Source organism: Emydura macquarii, unplaced genomic scaffold (genome assembly GCF_026122565.2).
Source record: "Emydura macquarii macquarii isolate MOO-44397 ecotype Brisbane River unplaced genomic scaffold, CSIRO-AGI_Emac_v2 contig_2205, whole genome shotgun sequence".
Taxonomy (NCBI): domain Eukaryota; kingdom Metazoa; phylum Chordata; order Testudines; family Chelidae; genus Emydura; species Emydura macquarii.
This window is the reverse complement of record NW_027132342.1, coordinates 4179125-4203146: the sequence shown is the minus strand read 5'-3', so window position 1 is coordinate 4203146 and position 24022 is coordinate 4179125. Positions and strand designations below refer to the sequence as shown.

The window sequence follows — 24022 nt, the reverse complement described above, 5'->3', positions numbered from 1 at the left end:
CAGTGCAGCTCAAAAGCTTGTCTCTCTCACCAACAGAAGCTAGTCCAATAAAGTTGCCTCTCTATGCCCTATGGTAGCAGTCAGAACAGAGCTGTGCAGGCAACCTGACCATCAGAGGCCTAGGATTTCGAAAGGCAGTAAACTGTATGGAACTCAATTTACCTCTCTTGGATCATGGCCCAGTTGACCCAGCCAGGATTCAAACTTGCACTCCAGGGAAACTAAGTATTTCAAACCTTAGTCTTAGATCACTGAGCCATAGAAGGTGAGAGGAGGAAAAAAAATTACCACAGGAAAGAAAAGACACTAGCTGCTACTGGCTAGTTCATTGTATCTAATTTCCTTGGAAGATATCCCTGTGGGAAAAGAGTGACGATAGAATGATATTATTTTGCAGATTTTAAGATTATTGCTTCATACTGCTGTTAGGCAGGTATTTTTTAAAACCGCATGCCATATAGGAGGTTATTTTTCCTCTGAATTTCCAGCATTGGGTCAGAGGGGAAGGTTTCAAAATAATTCAAAAGAAGCTGAATGGACTGGCAAGGAGTGGAAGTGAATGGTATCCAGTTCCCAGCATGTGCTTTGGAGAGAAATAGTCTGCTCTTCCAGTCACCAAGGCATTCAGACAAACAAGAAAAAAAGAAAGAAAGGCTTATTTCTTGGTACTTATAGCTTCTTGGACATCAGAAAATCTGGATAGTTTGGTAAAATAAATGGTGCTGTTTTGGTTGTTATGTTCTCTCTATTTTTGATTATTATTATTATTATTATTATTAACTATTTTTTAATTTGTTCCTCCCATGGCAATTGTTGCCATATCTCAGGAGTAGACATCACCTGATGGACAATCACCCCCACCCTTGCTCACTAAGCAACACCTTCTCCTTTCTTCCTATCTTCTGCTTGTGTTTGGGATAGAGGCACTTCATTAAGCTGAAGGTCTGGTCAGATTGTGGTTTTGATTAGCACTATGGATCACACATTACCACAACCATTGCTTCTTACTGCATATGGCTTCCTAGTTAGAAAACATCCATATATGCCATACTACCAACGAGCTCAGTACCATTTTTATTCTTAGGAATAAATAAATTTCAACAAATGCCATTTGTTTGGCAAGTAGTGGTTACCTCCCTCTCTGCCTTTTTTGCCCCCCTCTCTGTGCAGAGCTTAATACTTATATGCATAATTTATAAATCAAATGCTTCTGGCATCTGTTAGAACAAAAAGAAATGCTTCCACTGAAATGATTTTTAATGGAAGTTTCTTTCAAAGCGGGGGATTCATTATGAACATATTCCTCAGTATAACAATCTTCTATGTACTACTTATTATAGGCACATGGGTAGCACCCATCACAGCAGTAGCTATGTATGCTGTGTATGGCTAAAGTAAATAAATTTCTCCTAGAAGCCTAGGTTCCAAACAGCATCAAGACAAAATAAATCAGAGACAAGAAGATAAGGGAAATTGAACAAGTATTTATGCAAAAGTCCAGCCGACCATGCAGGTGCGACAATGCTTCTAAATACTGTCATGTTCAGGTTAAGTGAGTTTCTGGCAGTAATGAATTCCACAGATTAGTCTGCCACTAATAATGTCCTGACTCTGAACCCCCAATGTTTCCATTCAGGGATGGTTTTTAATTTTCATTCAAAAGCCATCTTTTGACAAACAACATTCCCCATGGAGAGACTTCCCATACCATAATGTGAACAATAGCCCCAGCTAGCTATGAAACACTTCCCATGGGCCTATTTGCAGGTACAGAAACACAGAATCAGAATCTTGACAGTGTAGATTTTCCTAAAATCTGAGCCTTCATCCATCATTTTAATTCACTTGCAGTTTGGTCATGATCAGAAGGGAGATACTTCAATTTCAAGCTATACATTTTTTTCCAAGATCACCTACTCCACCTTTCTTTCTAAAGCAAAACAGATTTCTCCCCCACAGGAATTATGGTTAGAAGAGCAATAAATTTAAATTAAGGCATTATGTAGCTCATGGCTCGTAGTGAAGCTGCAGTTTCAATTGGAAAGTCTTGCTGTTCCATTCTGAAGGGAGATTTTTCTGTGAAGGCCTTTCTATCCCTTTGTTTACAGGTTTGCCTGTGCTGCATTTAAGTGCTTTTCATTGTACGTAGCAAGAATGCTTTTATGGTCACAGAGTTGTGTGGGGTCTTTTTTTTTTTTATAAGGGCTAAATCAATTTAACAATCCACAAATAAGAAATAGACATCTCAAGTCGCCTTAAAAATTCTAGGCTAACATATGCTTTGTAAGCCAAACACCCGCCTGAGGGCACACGTCAACTCTTCTTTATTCCACCTCATAAATTTTGGATTGTGGGGAATGCAGTTAATTCCTCTTGTTAATTTTCTTTCTTTCCTTTTTTTTTTTTTTTTTTAAAGATGAGACCATTTAATTGTGGAAAGCAAAGAATAAATCACTGATCCATTTGTTTTCCTTTGTTCCTTTCACCTTAGGACACACTCTGTTATAAATTACACAGCAAAAAGATAACCAGTTCCGTGGTTTGAAAAAAAAAAAAAAAAGGTTCATTGCATTCAGTCACCATATCTCCTTAGTTGTAGGGGATATCTTCATTTTAAACTCAAATTTAATCTTGTCCCACTCTGATCTTGGGTCATCCCATTTAATCGAATGTCATGGTTAACTATTGACATCAGAAATGTTGAACAATGAAGTTGAGGGTACAACTGTTTATGCTAAATAAATTATTCCCAAATTTTTAAAGCACTTCAGATTTCTTTTTTCATATCCTTCATTTTGCTTCTTTGCCCCTGACAATGCCCAATTATTTGGCCAGCGACAAGTCACTCAGGCAGTGTGAGGCTGTGGAAAGTGATGACATCTTCACGCTGGCTTTCTGAACACTTTAAATTGTGCCTGAGGGACTCAAGGTCTGCAGGTTAGAAGTAGAAGGGGGAAAACAAAATGGCAGTGGTGGACGCTAGTGGGGACCGGGAAGCGGGGACAGCAGGGAAAAACAGCTGGGGGAAGTGTGTCATTTCATGCTTTCTCTGTTAAGAACTGGTAAGAAGTGTTATACAGATATAGATACGCACAACCAAAAAATGTTGTTTAGATCCCAGTTGTTCGGTGTTTGATAGAGAAATGTTTAAGTATAGACAGACAGGAAAATAGTCACTCTTGCTTTTTGCTATACATTATTGTTATATATGGGCATTATTGTTGCAACACATACCAAAAAGATCTAGAAGCAAAATTCTACCCTTTATGTTCGATCTATTACAGGACCTTCTAATTGATCACCAATTTACAGTCTACGCTTTCCTCTTACACCAGAAGGAACTTGGAATATTGGCAAGCTGGTCAGGTGCAACTATTACATGCTGAGGTACAGGCTGGGGTTGCTGACAAGGAAACAGCTCACAGAGTAAATCCTAATGTCACTCTGAATTTAAACAATCATCTTTCCTGATTGGCTTTTGAATTAGCTATATGCAGCTCAATAATAATCAACAACCCAGGTACCAGGACTTGATTTAGCATTAATTGGAGTTTGTTATTACACTGAGGTCTGGTTAGCACATTAATCTCTCTGGGTGTATAATGTGAGACACTTAAACTTGATTAACAAGTTCACTGTTTTCCAGTAGCCTCTTGCAAATGTTGCTCTGTAAAAAGGTACTCTATCAGTCAAAAGCCAATTTGTTCTTGCGTTTTTGTCCTGAATATAAATTATACACTTTCCTTGTTGACTAAACCATATCTTCTCTTTTGGGTCCGCTGTCTATTTGTGGCCCTCTAAGCCTCATGTGATGGATTCTATGCAAAATCCCACAAGACAGCTAACTGAATATGGTGGCATCAGCAGCCCTTCCAGTCATAGCTGAAGATGCAGTGGGCCAATATGCATGTACAATTCTTTTAAAAGACCAGATTGGTGGAGCGGGAAGAAGAGGGAGACTTTTTAATGGTAATGGATTTGTGGGATTAACTCAGCTGTTGCTCTCTTGAAATTGTATGGCAGGATTTCATGGTTCTTACATTGCAGTGACTTACCGGGCCTATCACAGATTTAAAGCTCTATTTTAGCCTGCATCTGTCTAGGTACACACAGTATACTGGCACTGCACATCCAACCTGCGTGTATAAAACATGCTTCTTACCTGGCTGAGGATCCGACCACATTTCTTTCCTATTTTTTCCACCAAATCAAAGACTGGGAAGTTCCAATTGTTTAGCTGATCCATAAGAGAGTCCAAGTTGTCCATGACAAGAGGCTCTGGAGCAAGGATAGGCTTGTCCTGCCCCAAAAATCAGGAAAGAGAGAATTCTGCTAGATCACAAACTTATGAAAAGTCTAAATAAAGTGGTAAAAGTGCTAAAAATCTAGGGCAAAACTAATCACTGGTGCCCTCTCATTGAATTCAATGGAATTACACTGTTTTCCACCATACCTTAATTTAGCCCTTCTACTTTATAATTTTTGTTAAACTTGAATTGATAGGGAATCCTGCAAATGAAAGATCAGTGTCTGATTATTACAGCTGCAGAGAGGTTATTCACTTTTACTCTAAAGCTTGTACCGGGCAGAAACATATTCATTTGTTACTTCCATATCGTGACTGCTAGGGACTAACGACAAGATTCAGGGAACATTTTCCAAGGTAGTCTTATAGTGAATAGGAATGTGTAAGTAACATATTCAGATATAATGAAATAAGAACCCGTCCCTTGTTCCACTCTGAGAGAGACACTGAAAAGAAACCTTTTTTGAAATCTGAAAGAAGTCTCCCTCTTCCCATGCCTCCTAACTCTTTACTCTCTCATAACTCTTCACTTTCAAATAGTGACCAGAAGTGGAAACAAAAGAGTCAATATACCATCAGAAAATCTCATCCTGGTTTATGCAGCTCTGATCAGAAGCAGAGACTGCCAGGAATTCTGTTCTCATGAGATATTTTTTAGTCTAATTGCACAGATTGAAGGGACTTTAAAAATTTGACTAAACAGTCAAATGTTTGTCTGCTCATTTGAACCAAATTTACAACTCATTACAGTGGTCCTACAAAAACACCAGCATCTGACAACATTAGTCTCACAGATTATGAAGTACAAATGTCTTTCCCTATATTTAGTACAGAAAATAACAATAATAATTGTGTAGTATCCTATGACAAACGTTAACCTTTTAATGGTCACCACTGTATACGCTAACCAAGATTACATGGTTTACTAGGCCATTAAAGTGTTTACATGGATAATCAGAAAGATTATACACATTGTATTGGTAACGTACATAAGATTATTTCCATACCTGACAAATCAAAATTTTCAAAAATGTGTGCTTAAAGTTAGAATCCTAAATCCATATTTAGGTATCAAAATAGGTGGTTAATTTTAAAAAATGCTAAGCACTCAACAGCTCCCACTGATTTGAATGGGTGCTTAGAGCTTTTGAAAATCAGATCACCTATCATGTCCCATAAATGTGGATGTGAGCCTAAATTTATGCAACCATTTTTGAAAATCTTGGCCCTGGTCTTTAGATTGCATCATTCTTTTCCCAGTGTCTTGAGGTTTATTCAAATACAGTATGAAAGCATTACTTAAAACAAGAGTGAGCTACCTCGGGTGGTATTAAAGGGTGCAACATGATTGTCTCAGGTGTGTATGTTCTGCAGACAGATCCTTTCCGCATCTGTTCTTTGGAGCAATCTGCCTCGTCGTCATTTTGTACAATATCACTGCTGTCACTGTTGTTCGTTTCATAGTCAGAAGTGGCTTGAGCTGGATCATCTACAATGAAAATCTAAGTGTTTTGAGAACTGTAAGGACCATATTAAAAGGCATTCTCTCTTACCATCTGAGTAATACCAACATGATCTCTGACTCACATATATACGTGCTGCTGCTTGGCTAGGTCTGAAATCAATCTGACAGTCTACTCAATGGCACTGAAAGAAGTACGAGGCCTGAAAACTGGGACCACAGAATGAAGAATGAGGAAAAACTCTGAGGATCATTATTAGGATGGGTCAAATTAGGTGAGTGAGAGTGAGACCACATTTATTGCACCACATATTTTTAACTCTCTAAAACTGGGCTAATGCAGAGCTTTTTCAGATTCTTCTTTATAAATACTCTGTGCCACACATGGTAAATTTCTGAACATACACATAGTATATTGTTACAGATGGATTAAGTGCTGCCCTGGGGTGAACATGACTCTTGCTGAAGTTACTGAGAGCCTGAAGCACCTACATCTGAAGGTTGAATTTAGCTTCACGACTAGATATAAAAACACAGATATTCTGCTTCCTAGATCCCGAGCAAGAAGTTACAATGTGAGCTGCAAATTACATGGAGAAATGAAGCTTACAGAAAGAACAGCTGCTGATAGAGAAGTCTTGTAATTGAAGGAAGTATTAACGTTTTAGAAAGGAAATTTTTCTGGTTAGAAAAAGTTACAACAGGCTTTTGGAAATCCTATTTTATCTCAAATCTCATTAAAACAAAAATAATTTATAGAATAACATACTGCTGTGCTGCCTGTATCCTTCAAAACAATGTTACCATGTACAAATGACATGATAAACAGCCTAAACAGCAACTTCCAGGGTCTATATGTTACTCAATCATTTACACTTAAAATTAGCAATTAAACACATAATAAATGCTACAAAAACATGCAGCTTCTGGATATCTAATACGGAGAAGAAATCAACATACTGAGGCATTAACTTTTGCTATATTCATGGCTTTCAAGACCAGAGAGGACCTTTGGGATCATCTAGTCTGCCCTCCTGTATAACACAGGACATAGAACCATAGAACTTAGAACCATAGAACTCCATAGGCCATAGAACTTCCTAGAGCAGATCTTGTAGAAAGATACCCACTCTTGATTTTAAAATGGTCAGTGATGTAGAATTCACCACAACCCTAGGTAAGTTGTTCCAACGGTTAATTACTCTCATTGTAATAAATTGTGGAGGCTCCCTGTGTCTAGCTCCCAGGCCAACCACGTGACTGCCTCTATCCTCAGCTCACTTCTAGGGTGTGTCTACACTGCACACTCCTTTCAGCAGCATGCACAATTCACAGACTACATGCCCCCTACATGGGTATAAACAGCAGTGTAGACAATAAGACACTGCTTAGGCGAGTAAAGTAAAAGAACGCCTGAACCCTGGGGGTATATACCCTACATGACTCTCTACATGCCCAAAGCAGTACCTCTCCCATCAACACTGCTTTTTTAGCAGTGTAGTGTCCGGATGCAGTAGAGAAAGGCTGTGGCAGTACCCTATTTCTGGAGCCTTTCGCCACAGCAGGGGCCTTTCTCTGCTGCAAAGAAATACTCCAGCAGCAGAGAAAGGCTCTGGGCAGATCTTTGCTGCCAAGTCTTTCCCTGCTGCTTCCTCTCTGCCAGAGCCTTTCCTTGCCACAGTGAAAGCCTGTGGCAGTGGAGAGCTTCCAGAGCCTTTCCCTACTGCCTGCCTCCTTGCTGCCAGAACCTTTCACTGACACGTGTAGCTACATAAGGCAGTGTGGACGCAGCATGCTTTTCACTGAGGCATGTAGCTACACATACCTTACACACCACTGCCAGTGGTGTTCAGTGCTGACATAACCATCATGTGGTATCAATGGAGCCAGGCTGCCAGAGTCACCATACCTCAAAAGGAATTTCTTGGCACAAAAGGGACTCCATGGTAATGTGAATATGGCCTAGGCTCCATTAACCCTTCTGTAGGTTTGCCCAAAGAATTGGTGGGGCCAGGATAATACGTCTCCGCCCAACCTATTCTTTGTTGCAGATTCCTGGACTTGAGGGGACTGCTGAAGAAACAGCTGACACCTCCTGACACCCACCTCTACCCCTTGCATGGAGAGTGTCTTAAGTGTTTTGGCCTAGGACTGTTGCTGTTCCAAAGGAAAGGAAATGGAAACATCATTCCTGTGATCTCACCCACATACAACCTTTCTATAAAAAGAGAGACAGGAGTTTCTACACACTCCCTCAACAACTACTACATTTTAGAGGAACAGCCATTTTGATTTTACCACCACCAAATTACCTGTTCTGGTCAGAGCATGTGTTGTTCCATCACCTCTATTCAGCACCCCAGCACCAGAACCAGCTTGGTTATACGGTCTGCCACAGCTGGAACACAATATCAAAGAACATGAAAATTAAAGAATCAAGTAAATTAGAGAGGAAAAATCATTGAGAGCATTTCTTGATCCTTGCTGCTAGTACAAGTTTATGTTCTACCATATAATCTATAGTCCTTTGGGCAGTCTGAGGCAAATTCACAGGAATGCTCAGATTTTTTTGTTGGATGCCAGTATGCAAAAGGCAACCATAAATATGGCTTAATCAGACATCTAAACTGGGTTTAGAGCTGCCTAGCATTTCTGGAGTGGTGCAAATGAGACACAGCATGTCAGTGAATCCCACCCTAGTAGGATTTTTATATACATTTATTATTTTCTAAGTTTACAAGTACAAAAGAGCAAGCTGAACATATAATACAAATACATTATCAGAAAGAATAGAGAATGAGGAAGAGGAAAATTCACCAAGACCCAGTCCAGTCTTAAGTTATTTAGGTAGAATATAGACATTTTTAGCAGGTCCCCCCGCCTGTCATATGCATGCCTAGAAACACATATATCATCTTAAGTAACATAAAAGTGAGGCATTGCCAGACTTTGCTGTTGGATTTCAGTGGGAACATATCAAATATAGTACTACTAGAGGGATGTTTTGACCAATGTGTCAGGTAAATGAGCTGGCATTCAAACAGTTAACAAGCATGAGAGGAAGTGACAAATAGAGCGTACTCACCAATTCCCAGGAAATTGAAAGATATTTTAGGAAAACAAAACAAAAAAATACAAACAAAACAAAACAAAGTCACCCATACACAAATACACCCACCCCCAGAAAGGCCTTTCGAAATATTTGCCTCTAAAAGTCTGTTGGGATGTGTTATAACCAATCTATGTGTAATCATATTTTTCTTTAAATTGTTTGGATATTGACTGAGCCCATTAGACTTATGTAAAATGTATCTAGTTACCTTAGGTAACCACTACAGTTACTATGGTTATCATAACCACAGTGCCATCACAAAACCAATGAACGGACCTAGAGAGACGCCAACAGGACAGGGAAGTATCATTATCTACATTTTTCAGCTGGAGCTTGGCCACAAAGAGAAAATAAGGGACTTGTCCAAGATCACATGGGAAGCCTGTGGCAGAGAAGCAAGGAATTGAATCAGAGCTCTTGATTCCCAGGTTAGTTTCTTAGCCACAAGAGCAACCTTCCTCAATTTATGCTTGAGTAAGGCCCATTTTTAATCAATTAAAATAAGTAATTTTCTTCAAATGATTTTACAGTACTGGATACATACAGTACTGGTTCACAAATCTCTTCTTGTGTTGCAAGCAGAACATTATGTTTTAGCAGCCAAGCAGCAGAGCCACCTAAAGAGGCAACATGCAGAACTAATTTGCCATGGAAATGTCTTCCTTTTTAGAAGTAAATGATGCAAGGACAAGTTTGCTCCTAGGAATCTTCATTTATCTGACAGTACAGCTCCACCAAGCTCAACGGTTTATACATACCCTCTCTTCTTCCTATCTAAAGTATCTTTTTGAAAATACAGAAACACTTTTACATTGCAGAGAATGGATAGATCAGGAAATGTACAACAAACCATTGCTTTGACCAGAATGGTAGCTTTAAATACAACGCTGCTGGTTTTCCAGTGCAAAAAGGATCTATTAGGGTATCAGTATCATAATCGGGAGGAGATGACCTGTTTCTGAGAGTCAAGAGGGAACACTGGACTGACTACAACTCCTTGCCCACGTCCCCAGATTAGCTATAGGGATAATTTCTGCTCTTCTCTGTTATAAAAGGTTGAAAAGTTTTAGAATTATATTGGTTTTGTTATTGTTTTTTATATCCGAATAGCTGCCTTGTCTTTTAGATTGGAAGCTGTGGAAGAGCGTGGACTTCTATTCTGTGTGCATGGTGCCTAGTACAGTGTGGTCTCACTCTTGGCTGGGGTCTTTAGGAGTAACCAAAATACCAATAAATAAAAATAATATAGAGGAGAGAAAAGGCATCAGAGCAGTTATTGTTATCAATGGTTCCAAACACAAAATGCCCTTTGGGTGTTTGTGATTCTATAGTGCCAAGGTGCATACTGTATTGTAAGAAGGTTTTTTTGTTTTATTTGTTTTGTCTTTGTTTTTTGACTAAAATGATCCCTCTTTCAAAGGTCTAAATTGCGATTTAGAAGCTATTTGGTATTGACTTTTAATGATTTCAAAAGTGGGAACTCCTTTCATGATTTCAAGGAGCTTTGGATGAGACCATTAGTGACTCTGACATTGGCAGAATTTTGTAGCCTGTGCCATCTCTTGCTTACAAAACTAAAGACTGTTTTTGCAGAAGCCCAATTATAACAGCATTTAGATTGGTTGTTTAACGTGGTTAAAATTTGTGCCAAGAAGAAACTTTTGTGTAGGTTCTACTGCACTGGAGAGGAGAAGAACGGATTCAAATCCAAGCCTTGGTGGTTGAGTAAGGTTAACCACAATAATTAGCAGTATGTTCTGGAGCTCCATGTGCTCTGTGTGATTGTCCCTGAAGGGAATTTAAAAAGTAGACTAAAACCTGGATACAATCATGCATGTTATATATATTAAAAAATAATCTGGGAAACAAAACATCTACCAGAGTTTATAAATGAGACCAAACAGGCTGTTACTGAGAATTCTCGGTTTCATTAGTGTTTTTTTTTCTGGATGTTACCACAACTTCAGTGCTAAAAAGCCAAACTATAACATAAGACAGGACAAGACCTTTTGGTGGGTTGTGATGCCATCAGATCTTCATGATGTTATCAGTGAGTGTGTGTATGTATATATGTTGTGCTTGTTCTCTCTCTCTCTCTCTGTCTCACACACACACAAAATTCATCTATAACTTTGGTCACCATCTCATCCATATTTTATCTTGGAACCTCCTTTCAGTGTGAGAACTGAGGCTTCACTTACCTATAGGTTCAATATTAAGGTTGTGCTCAGTCTAGTTGTTTTTACCATGTGATGATCACCACAGTACCTGAACATCCTGTGAATGCTCTTAGCCTGCCTAGGAGTTTATACCTTAAAGGAGGAGCCATTTTAAAAGTCTATGTTAAAAAAAACCCTGGAAATGCTATGTATGTTATTGGTTTTATCTCCCCCACACACCCACACATTTAAAAGTGCTTATCAAATTCAAATTGGTTAAGTGACCAAATAATGAGGGTCACAAAGCTGGACAATGTGGACGATGTTAAATGACTTATTAATTTCTGTCACTATACAGCACTTAGGAAAGCTGGCTGGACAGTTTAATTGCCAGCTAGCCCACCACACTTCACTCAGGTGTGGAGTATAAGCAGAGCTAAAGGCAAGTGCTGAATGTATGCCACTAATCTATTGGGCATGGAGCACAATGAAGACAAGAGAAGCCTTTTCATTACCTTCATGTAACTGTGGATCCCTCCCCAATAAGCAGCCTTACTTAACTGCTGGTCAGTGCATGTGAGCAGAGCAGCAAACTCTTGTAAGTTTTTTGTTTGTTTTTAATGTATAATTATATACTCTTTTCTTCACTGTTTTTATCTAGTACGCCACAAACCTGTAGTAGCTTACACACAGAATATCCAGCCTTGATAAAAAGTATTACCATTACTGATGCAACCAACTCTCAGTGACATTCACTTGTGGGGTAACCTCATTGGTCTCCCTTAGCTATTTTTTTATATATTGTATTTATGTTAGCAGTGTTAAGGGGTTCAGCTTGTATCTGCAGAAGTGACATCTGTATACCAGTAACAAGTAAATTGTTATTGTTACTGATGATTCTGCAACAGTGTTCACAGTAATGGTGAAATTTATTATTAGTATTTTAATGGATCGCATTTATATTAACGTTGACAACACGGGTATTTGTGGCTATGGTACTAGTTGAGTTTAACTATATGTTTATTCCAAAACCTAAATACTTTGTTTAAAAGAACCAGCTAAAGTTTCTAACTGCCAACAATGTACTTACTTATCACAGCTACTACTCACTGTGAGTTTCCCCACCTAACTCCACACAAAACAAACTCCATCAATAAATAATAAAAACTGCACTTATCAAAAGTCATGTGAATGAGTCAGTCAGAAAAAACACCAAAGATTTTTGAGAAATAAACTAAACCATTGGGACTGAGATAGCACATCAACACTTTCTAGCATTTAATCCAACATTATCTAAAATGAAAGAGAGACCCCTATTGACAGGTGTTCTCTGCTCATTGACACCAGGTCACAGAAACTTAACTTATGAGGCCATGTGATGAGCCTAACTCTGTGCATGACAATCTCAAATAGGGTTTACATACTTCACAGCATGATACTGAAATTTCTCAGTGTTGCATTGGACATAAATACAGCGTCCATTATTCAGGTTTCACTTCAACTGAGTCTTTTTGGAGACATGAAACAACAGTACTTTCAGGTGCTGACCGCCCAGGTTAGAAGCTATGTTCTCTTAGAGCAACTAAGAGTCACTTAAAGTATCATATTACTAAATTGTTTTGTAATATTTGGCAGTAGCAACAGACTTCTTCATTGCAATTGCTTCTTTAAAATATTCACTAACATTACTATTCTGTGCATTTATCTCCATCTCTGGAAAGATATAATCCATCCGTCCCATCTTGAGGCAAAGCCCACAGCAATGAAGGCTTTAGTTTAATTATATACAATACCGTGCTAGTTACATGTACTGTGTAACATAGTAGAAACTGTATTTTGAAAACGCTAAAGGCAAAGAGCTAGTATGGCAGCAATACATTGGGCATAACTATAAAATGTACCCAAGTTGGGGAGAGGAGGAGGGACAGTCCATTTGAACGTCAAGTAAATAGTTCATCTGGAACATTTCAACTTTTACCTGCAACAGAAAAACTGACCAACTATGGATCTTTGGTGTGCACTTTTCCAAATCCTAGGTGTCTGATTGTCATCTCTGAAGTAAGGTTTGTATATTGAAATACTGGAACATGACCCTTCAGTGCGTGTTATTGTGACTAGAGTGTTGCACGAAATACACATTTCATTAACATGAAACTTGAGATAAAAAAGTCACAGATCGATTTTCTATAAACCAGGCTACATGCTCAACCTAAGTAAATGCTTTTAATTGCAGTTAATTGTTTTGAACTTTAAAAATACCATGTAGCATTGAAATAAACCATTACTGCATACTGTGAACTGCTTTAATGTGGAGAAAATCATATAAATATATCATGCTGAATTAAATCAAGAATATGGGTAAGAGAAGGGGAAAAACAAGATGTGTATCAAATTAACATCTTACCTGCTACAGATAACAGGGGGCCCCAGAATCTGCTCTGAAAGGTCTGGTGCGCTCTGTGTAGAAGTTAAAACTTTGTGTGGTTTCAGGCTTTGCTTGGTGTCAGTAGAGTCTGGAAATTGCACAGAAGAGGTTTTTCCAGTGGGACTGGTGGCTGGGGTTCCCTGGATAGGTGAATGGCATGGGGAGGTGAGAGGTGAAATGTTTGGCGGGATACCTAGCAAAAGAAAACAGTCTTTTCAATTCAAAAAAGTCAACATACAGAGATATCAATTCGCTGTACACAGAGAGAATTACTGCCGAAACACACAGAACAATACATAAAGTCTCCATATGTGCCCGGATCCTTAGCTAGCATAAATCGGCAAAACTTCATTGACTTCAATGGAGCTATGCCAACTTCTACCACCTGAGGATCTGGGCTGTAATCTTTACACATTTAGTGTATATACCCCTTTGATAATGGCATACGAGCAGCATACTTAAATTAAAGAACATATGGCACGAAAATGATGGGAGGCAGAATGGTCCAGAGGATATGGCATCAAACTGGGAGTCAGGAAACTTGGAGTCTGTTCCAGGCTCTGCCTCATTGTCTGATTTTGGGAAAATGACAATGTCTTCGTGTTTCAATTTCCCAATCTATAAAGTAGAGACAAAAATGCTTACCCACCTTTGTACTGAACCCGGAGTCCAATGTATAAGTAGGTAAGTTATAAGCCAAACAGTAATATTTTAAAATAAGGATAATGTGTTATCCTTTCATCTTGAAGGATTCCAAAAATTTTAGAAACTACAGGATACATGCTCAAGCACCACTGAGATCCAGTCACCTCAGTTGCAGCTCAGAGAGGAGCACCTGAGATGGAGTGCAGCACCCAAACCAGTGCACAGAAGGGCTGTGACAGGGTCTACCTGGCCTTTGTGGCTCCCTACAGCCAGCCCTGTGGTATTCTACAGTCCACCCCAAGAAGCAGCAGTGACTGGAAAGAAGCAGTGAAGGTGGGTCCTTCAGACTTGTTTAGAGAGGCCTTAGAGGAAGCATCCAATCAGAGCCCAGCAGACTCAGATAAAAGGAGCTGCAGGGCCTTATCGGGTCTGTTACTGGCTGATTTGCTTAAGCTTGGTTTGCAGGGAGAGAGAGAGGACCTCAGAACGTTAACCCTGAGATAAAGGTGAAGCTAAAATGGGCCAGGTAAGAAAGACCCATGGAAGAAGCAGCAATGAACTTGAATAGGGCAGTGTGTAGCTGCTGTTTATAGTGTCCTTGGGCTGGAACCCAGCGTAGTGGGTGGGCCTGGGTTTCCCTACCTGTCATAGCCAGAGTGGTGTAAACCTTGGAAGGGGTCATTTGGACTTTGTGATTTGCCTGAAGGGCCAAGGCATGCAAGACCCACAATGGTTGGCAAGCAGCCTGCAGAGGGCACCAGAAGTGAGAAAAGGACTGCAATACCACACCCAGCCTGCCATTACAAGGGGGCAAGGAGATAATCTGAGCCAAGAACATTGGGGCAAACTCCTACTTTTCATGATCCATCCACAGCAGGAAAAACCTTAAAGTTTCATATAAAAGACCCACGCACAACAAACTGCAAGGAAGTAAATGTGTGTACTTAAGAAGGGCTGAGTCAACCCTGCTGGAATTTTTACCTGAGGCTACAGGGAGTATCATGCTTCAGATCTATTATAAGCCATGTCTCTCATACTCAGCCACCCAAGTCATTTATCATGTTTATTTTCAGGTCTACAGAAGATGTTACCTTTAGTTGTTTTAAAGTGTGTGTTATGCCAAACTACCTAAATGTAGTTTTGGTAAAACAGTCATCTCTGAATAAGACAATAATGTTGATTTAGGATTATGAAGCATTAACATAAGAGTAAATGCTTTTGATGTTTACATCTTTCTAAAAAAACACATATTCTCAATATGTCTTTTTGATGTCTTCTATCACTTTAAAGGAGGAAAAATATGGAACCTTATTTAATGGTGACCATTCAAATAAGTCAAAATAAAAAAAATCAAAAAAGTCAAGTCAAAATTTGCTGACAGTTATCACACAGTAATATCTGAGATATCACCATCTTTCTCTGTACCTTGAACAGGGAGTAACTGCAGTAAGTGTTTGATATAGGTTGGCAAATGTTAATGGCATAATTTCAACCACTGTAACATAATCTTGAAGATCCTGGACAGGAGGCCCCTTGAAAAATGGAAAATTTGGGAGAAAGCAGCACAGTAATATTCTGCAATCTGTAGTTCATGAACCTCTCCTGAACATAATGGGGTCACTGCATGACTCTACTGAAAATGCTACATAGAAACACCACTAAATTGATACAGCTTTCCTCCTTCTTCCCCAGAAATATTTGCAACATTTTCTGTCAAATGAGATTCAGGAAAGAATAAAACATAAATCCTGCATGGATCTACTTCCCTTTCTCTAAAAGTGAAATTAGAGCTGGTGAAAAATACCAGGACTGATAGCACAGAAAACCTAAGTTCTCCTTAGCACCATTGAACAAACAGCAGTGCAACTTCCCCACATCATCCCACAAATATGCCTCAATCCTACTTTGAAGGGAGAAATCCACAGAGTGAGAGGCCAGTTAAATCTTCATGACCATTCAAATCATTGCTTCGCTGCTGAGATAAGAGAATTAAACTGACTAAGATCACAAACTTATTGCACACAGGCCAATTAAAAGCTTTCTCACGGTAATGAAATTCAGCAAGGCCTGGTCTACACTGGCAATGGAGGTCGATGTAATGCCGCTCATGTCGACCCTCTAAAGTATTTGCTTCCACTGGCACGTAAGTTCTGCTGACCTAAATCGTGGTAAAAGTTGACTTAATAAAACCACCTCTACAAGTGGCGTAGCACTGAAGTCTAATTCTATGGGTTGAATTAGTGTCAGTGTAGGCAGAGCGCAATGTAATTCAACACCATTGGCCTCCAGGAGGTATCCCATAATGCTCTGTTGTGACAGCTCTGGATATTCATGCTCTGCTGTAACGTAGCCATGTAAACAGGAAATAGTTCCTCCCCTCAAGCCCTGGGAAATTTTGAATTCCCATTTCTGGTTTTGTTAGCGTGGAGAGAGCCTTGTAGCTAAACCGCTCATGGCGACTGCACGGCCCAAATGCACCTCAGCATGGAGTCGACCTGGGGTCTTGGATCTCATCGGTCTGTGGGGCAAAGAGTCTATTCTGGCTCAGCTCCAAGCCAGCAAAAGAAATGTGGACATCTACAAGAAGATATCTCGTGGCATGTTAGAAAAGGGGCACAACAGGGACACACAGCAGTGCTGCGTTCAGATCAAAGATCTGAAGCAGGCTTATCAGAAAACTAGGGAAGCTAACAGCCGTTCTAGCTCCTCGCCCAAAACATGCTGCTTTTATGAGGAACTGCATGCGATTCTCAGTGGTGACCCCACCGTGCCACCACGCAGCATCGATACCTCCAAGGAATGCCAGTCCAGGATGAATGAGGAGGATTCTGTGGATGAGGAGAAGAGCAGGGTGCAGGAGAGTGGGGTATCCATTCTCCCTGAGAGCCAGAACCTGTTCGTTACCCCAGAGCAGCCCAGCCACACACAGGACAGCGGGACTGATCGAGATGCTGGGGAAGGCACATCTAGTAAGTGTGTGTGGCAAATCTCATTTTTGTGGTTATGGCCCCAGTCCAGCTTCTTAAAAGGAGTTTGTGTTTTTGAGGGAATGGGCTTCCTGGGTGTTGGGAAACTTCAGCAGAGGATTACCCCCAGAACAGACTATTTATGTGCGGAGGTATGCTCTGAGCATCCTCCATGGATATCTCAAGGAAACTTTCATGTACATAATCTGCAATCCTTTGCAGAAGGTTTCTGGGAAGGGCAGCCTTATTTCTTCCACCACGGTAGGAGACTTTACCCTGACACTCTGCTATTAAATGAGCAGGCATCATCACGGAATACAGTATAGCAGCATAAGGGCCAGGCCTATACCCCGATGCTTGCAGCAAATCTTCCCTTTCCACCTGCGTTACCCTCAGGAGACTGATATTACACATGGTCACCTAGGGAAGATGGCGCAAGTTTACAATAACCGACCCTATGTTTTCTGCCACTACATTTCACCCGCAGCGTCCTCTAATCTCTTTTGCCCATCTCCTCCCAAACCGGTCCTTGGGATCTTACAGGGGAGCCCGGTGATCCCTCTCCTTGCTCAAGTGTGGATTGTGGAGTTTAGTGCTAATGAAACCTCTCTATAATGGATGTAAGGGCCTCTTGCTTACCATGTCTGGAGCGCCACTCCGACCCATCCGATACATACAAATTGGAATGCCGGTCTGGCTTAGCCTTGTGAATATGAGGGGAGTTCTTTTTACATTGTAACATTTCTTTTACTACTTTGGGTCCGCTAACAATGGCAACTTTGTGCTTTATTTTTCTTACAGTAGACACCTTGGCCTTCAGCCCACCTTGCAGAACTCCCACTGAAAGACTTCCCCAGATTAGGAAGCGGGGAAAAAAAAACATAGGATGACATGTTCAGCGAACTAATGAATGCCTCCACAGCTGCTGACACAGAGCTCAGAGCCTGGAGGATGTCCTTGTCTGAAAAACTAGACATGGACATGGAACACAGAAGATCAGCACAGGAGCGGGACAGTGATACGCAACAAGAGATGTTGCGTATTATGAGGGATTGGCCCAACATGCTGAGGCGTCTGGTAGAGCTCCAGGAAGAGCAGCGGCTGGACAGACTCCCTCTGCAGCACCTGCAAAACACTCAACTGTCTACCACTTTCTTATCAGCCCCCACCCCCAAGCACTCTAGGAGGAGGCTGAGCAGGGTCTAGTATGTGCTGCACTCCACACCGGTGGAGGCGAACAGAAACATGCACAGTGACACTTTACAATGTTAACTTATCTTCTTTTCCGCCCACTGAAATGGGTCACAAATAAAACTTTGCAGCTTTAAAAAACATCTGTCTTTATTCATTCATAGCTTGGGTGGGAAAAGAAGGGGAGGGTGCTGCTGGTGCGAGTGTGGAGGATGGGAAAGAAAGGTATAGCAGAGACATACATTACTGCAGTTCATTGCAAAACCGGTTTTTCAATGCTTCCTGTAGGCAAAGCGCTCCACGGTTGGCTCTGAGCGTAGCACTGGTATCTGGCTGATCAAAATTTGTGGCCAGCCTATCAGCCTCCACGGCCCAACCCTGGAGGAACTTTTCACCTTTTTGTTTCATACAGATTATGAAGCACACAGCATGAAGATATAACTGATAGGATGTTCTTTTCACTGATGTTAAGCCTAGTGAGTAGACATCTCCATCTGGCTTTTAAACACCCAAATGCACATTCCAGCACCATTCTACACTTGCTGAGACCGTTATTGAAACGCTCCTTTTCGCTGTCCAGGTGCCCGGTGTAGGTTTTCATTAGCCGGGGGAGCAAGGGGTAGGCAGGATCCCGCAGGATCACTACTGGCATTTCAACTCCCCAATATTTATGTTTTTGGTCAGGGAAGAAAGTGCCCCCCTGCATCTTTTTTAACAGACCTGAGTTCCTAAAGATGCACACATCATGCACCTCTGCAGACTGCCCCACATTGATATCGGTGAAACACCCCTTGTGATCCACAAGGACCTGCAACACCACTGAGAAGTATCCCTTCTGGTTTATGTACTCTGTGCAAAGGTGGTCAGGTGCTAGGATAGGGATATGCGTGCCATCTACTGCCCCCCCAGTTTGGGAACCTCATTGCGGCAAACCTGTCCGCTATGTCCTGCACGTTTCCCAGAGTCACTACCCTTTGTAGCAGAAGTCTATTAATGGCCCTGCACACTTGCATCACAGCAGCTCCAATGGTGGATTTACCGACTCTGAATTGATTCCCAACTGATCGGTTGCAGTCTGGGATTGCCAGTTTCCACAGAGCAATGGCCACTCACTTCTCCACTGTGAGAGCTGGTCTCAAGCAAGCATTCACGCGTTTCAGGGCTGGGGACAGCTCCGTGCAAAGTTAAAAAAAAGTGGCCTTTCGCATACAAAAGTTCTGCAGCCACTGCTCATCATCCCACACCTTCATAATGATGTGATCCCACCAGTCTGTGCTTGTTTCCTGGGACCAGAACTGGCATTCTATGGACTAAAGATGATGTGTGACAGCCTGCAGCAAATGGGAATTATTTCGCTCTATGGTTTGTAGCATGGCGGCCTGAGTAACATCGCTATTTTCCATGCTGCGGCTTCTGTCTTGCCTTTGAAAATACTGCAGGATAAGCCATGAGGTATTTGTGATGCTCACAATGATAGAGTAGAGCTGAGCAGGCTCCATGCCTCTCCATCAATGGCGTGCACGTGACATAGAAAAATGGCGTGGAAAAGCATTTGGAGTTTGTTAGGGACAAGAAGGGAAAGGGAGGGAGCACGTTGCATCATGGGAGGACAACAAGCGTCCCAAAAGCCTCAATGGCTTCTACATTTTGACGGGTGAAAGTTGATTTAAAATAAATCGACTTCACTCTGCAGTGCAGACATACCCTCAGTTAGGAGATGGAAAGATTTCTTTTCCATTTACCAACTGTTGGAGCCATCCCATTTTCATCACACAAGTTTATCAGGTTTAAAATGTTTGGCAGTCCCTTATTTGTCCAGATTCTGCTGTATTTCACCTTTATTCTTTACCACTATTGGAGAAAAAAGAGTGCATAAAGATATTTTTCACTAGTTCAAAGCTAGTCTGGTAAATTTAAGCATCAGCTTTTTTGGTAATGAACTTGTATTTAATCACAGTTGCCTCTCTCGCTCCTGCTTGTGGGCAGACGTCATATGAAGTTCTTTGGAAAATTTGAAAAGTGTTTTATAAATAATTTGTGTGGACATGAACCAAAAAAATCTAGTGGGTAAATACTAACGCTCTTTGAGTAATCTAATGCTTACTTTTTTATTTCAAGAGTATGACAAAATATGTATAACACCTCTAGCAACTTTGAACAATCAAAGGAAGAGAAGATAATCATAGTGGAGGAAAATTTAATTTAAGTATAGCCATCTGTTTAGGGTCTCAAGAGGTTTTTCAGATCAGTGCAGTCATGTAAGAAATGAAGCAGTGACACTGATATGGCATGAAACTATATATGAAAACACTTATGGTTACATCTGAGGCTTGCAAAAAAAAGGACTGATAGACATGTATTTTCAAATGATAAGAACGTCATTAAAAGCATAATTAAAAGAGCATTCTCTAAAGTCAACATGTGTGTAAAAAAACCAGACTATCCTCAAGTAAGGATTACTGAATATTGCTAAGGGATCCAACAAGTAAGGTTCTGATTGGTAATAATCATAAAGGAAGAAGATAATTATTTGGATGGAAGCACTGAAAAATAGTTGTGATAATTACAAACTTACTATATTCAAAGGCCCTAAATACAAGAGATCAAGATTCAACATGAAAAGTTATGCTGAAATGAAATTTCTACTTGCTAGAATCAATGTCTTCTAGAATTGCTATGGATGGAAGGGTCCTCATATGTTCTCTGGTCCATTCACCCACATTAAACTTCTTGGAATGCAAACAGCTGTAAAATTTAACATTACTTGATGGGATTGACATGAAAGGCTTGATGTGCAGTCATGCTGAGCATCCACAATCCCCTTTCAAGTCAGCGGGAGTGGTGAGTGCTCAGGATCTCTGACAATCAAGCCACACAAAGTCTAAGTTGCTTTGTGCCAGGGCAAAAGCACATTTCTTCTCTAGGGAGCTCAAAATGACATCTCCCATTATTTTAATCTCTTAGGTTCTCATCTTGGTTTTATCCCTTTGTTTATAACTGCTACTCGATTATCTATAATATATATAATCTATTATAATATCTATCTTCTTCCACTTCTAGCTCATGACTATGGTATCTGAGCACTTCTCTGCCCAAAGGATCCTCAGGTTCTTTATACATTGTATATATGTGGTCTGCACAGAAATCTCTTTGCCCATTATGGAAATGCTGCCACCTCTGAGGAACGACACAGTAATGCACAGCAGCTACACAGCAGTTTAGTTCAGGAAATAAAGCAGAATGCTATCTCCAAGGCTGCAAAGGGAATTTTAGGCAAGTAGTATTTAGTCTGTAATTAGCCAAACTGCAGTTTGGCCATAACACTGGGGCTAACACCCCTATTTCTTGCAAAAAGTACCAGGATCTTTAATGTTCTTAGGGGCGAAGGATGTTGGCTTTGAACTTTATCCAAAGGGCCACCTCCCTAGCAGCACACTTGCTGCTCATTATAGAGAAATTAAGCAAATAACTCTGCATTCAACAAATCCAGAATTAGAATTACTGTATTGCACATAAACAATATCACTGCATTGCATTCAGGTATGTTACAGTTGTAATTAATCTGACAGCTGGGGGGCTGCCAAATTTTTTAGATATTTTACTTCTCCCCAGAATGCATCTGCTATGCTGCCGTAACACTGCACGCCATAACATTCCAGAGACATCAGTGGAATGTTACTAAGCCACCAACAGTATAACGGGTGCAGTGAAAGAACAGCAGTGAAAGAGTTAAAGGCAATGAAGACAGTCATTCTGAAATGAAAATATTTTCCCTCTTTCAGAATGGGAAAAGGTTGGATTAGAAATTTTTATAAGCAGGGGTGGGAGGAAAGAGAAATAAGAAAGCTTTATCTTTCTGTGCCTCTTTATAGGCACATATCTCTTACATCTTTTAAATAGTGTGTGGATTTTATAGGTATGGCAGATTTTTCTAGGCAGTAGGATCAGTATCATGCCAATATTTCTGTTATAAACTTCCTTTGGTCACATGAATGAAATTCTGACCCTATTCAGAGTCCATGGCAAAACTCCCATTGACTTCAATAGACTGAGATGTCATCCCTGGTATTATCAGCCAGGCTTGAAGTTGAAAAACAATTTCTTCCAGCAAACATAGCTGACAGATCTAGTAAATATACAGATACATTTTCAAAAGTGGTCTCTAATTTTGGATTCCTTGCGGCCCAACATTAGGCAGGAAAGAGAGCTCCAACGATTTCCCTTTGACTGGTGGATATGCAGCACTTCTGAAAAACAGGCCCCATGTTGTTTCAAACTGAGCGCCAGAATCAGTGGCTGCTTCTGAAAATTTCAGCCCAACTGTGCTGATTTAGCAAGCTAACCCACTGAAATCACCTTTATTTGGTGCTTGAGAACATGGGGGAACATTCTCCTGGTCTCCAATACACTCAGGTAAGAGAGCCATCTACAGACCAATGATGATTTTAAAAACGATTCTATTGTAAATTTTATCAGTTAAGAAGTTATCTTCCCTAATTCTTTTTCTGAATAAAACATTATCTGACATTCCTTTGAAGTCTCTAAATGAGGATGTTATGTAACATCATTTATCACTACGTCAGAAAAAGAATGGGTAGGTTTATTCTTTTTTTTTGTTTAGTTTTTTTAAACAAGCCTTTTGAAATTATTTGGATCCTTTTATTCATTGGTTACTGTTCACTTTTTTTAAACCTTGTTCTAAGAACCATGCTTCACAAATTGGCAGATGTGCATTTGATCTAATCTGACCATCAATAAAGGCCCTTTAGACTTTTTCCATGATGGACAGAAAGGCACATAGGTTAAAATGTTCTTGTCATTTGGATAAACTTGTATGAGAAAGACAATTGGCTGCCTATGCCTATCTCCCACAAAGCCAATTTTTGCTTTCTATTATATCCAGGCAACTTTAATGAAGACAGTGGAAAATATACAGAAATAGTCAGTTTAACGAGTGTGGTATGAGACAGATTTGGTCTTCAACCCTACTGGAGTCAATGGGATTTCCTAGAAGAAACTACAGTCAGAATTTAGCACTCAGACCATTGAAGTGATAGAACAGAAACTAACAACTTTTATAATGTAAAGGCCAAAACACTACAGCAACACTACTATAAGCTATAGCATTGTAGATCACTGTGTTTTTAAATGATGGAAATAACTGAAGTCTTATTTATGGGAATATGAGTGAGGAGAAAGAGTAAATAAAAAGCAAAAGACACTGTGTATGTCAGTCACCAGATTTCCCAGAACAAGGCAAAGCAAGCGTGACTAAATAAAATAAATGTCAAACCAGAAATAGTTGTTCACCTTGACGGCTCTGCCTTTTGGAATTCAGATGGTTTGTAGCAGACATCGCATAGGAGGCAGAGAAGGACCTGCTCTTTGCAATGGTCATCAGAATTGAGGTGTTCCACGGGTCGGTGCTGTAAGATCAAGAGTACAAACACACACAACTATTATTAAATAAAGCACTGCTGCCTACAAAGGTCTTGGTGACAGAGTTCTGAGAGAAGTTAATCATCACGGCATTCCACATGTGATTCCATGTTAGAACAAAAAACTCTACTGTGGAGGGCTGCATTATCAATTGTTGGCATTATTATTTTTAGTGAATTCAGTATTGCTGAAAGGTGCTGGGCTGACAACTCATGAGATTTAAGCCCTCTATTTAAGCCAAACACAGTTACAACATGGGCACTGTAAGATTCCACCAAGCTGGTTTTCCAATTTACCTCAACCGTGCTTTTGGTCCT

At 40.3% G+C, this 24022-nt stretch overlaps 1 protein-coding gene across 1 annotated transcript in view; it reads right to left on the bottom strand.

The window, feature by feature from the left end:
* The window catches only part of PDE3A (phosphodiesterase 3A), a 496440-nt gene that overhangs the window by 31389 nt on the left and 441029 nt on the right, over nt 1-24022 (bottom strand). The window contains exons 7-11 of the mRNA XM_067559180.1: nt 23577-23692; nt 13444-13657; nt 8081-8166; nt 5626-5795; nt 4163-4300 (exon numbers count right to left, since the gene is read on the bottom strand). Of these exons, the coding sequence (XP_067415281.1) occupies nt 4163-4300; nt 5626-5795; nt 8081-8166; nt 13444-13657; nt 23577-23692 (724 nt within the window). The remainder of the gene's footprint in view (nt 1-4162; nt 4301-5625; nt 5796-8080; nt 8167-13443; nt 13658-23576; nt 23693-24022) is intronic.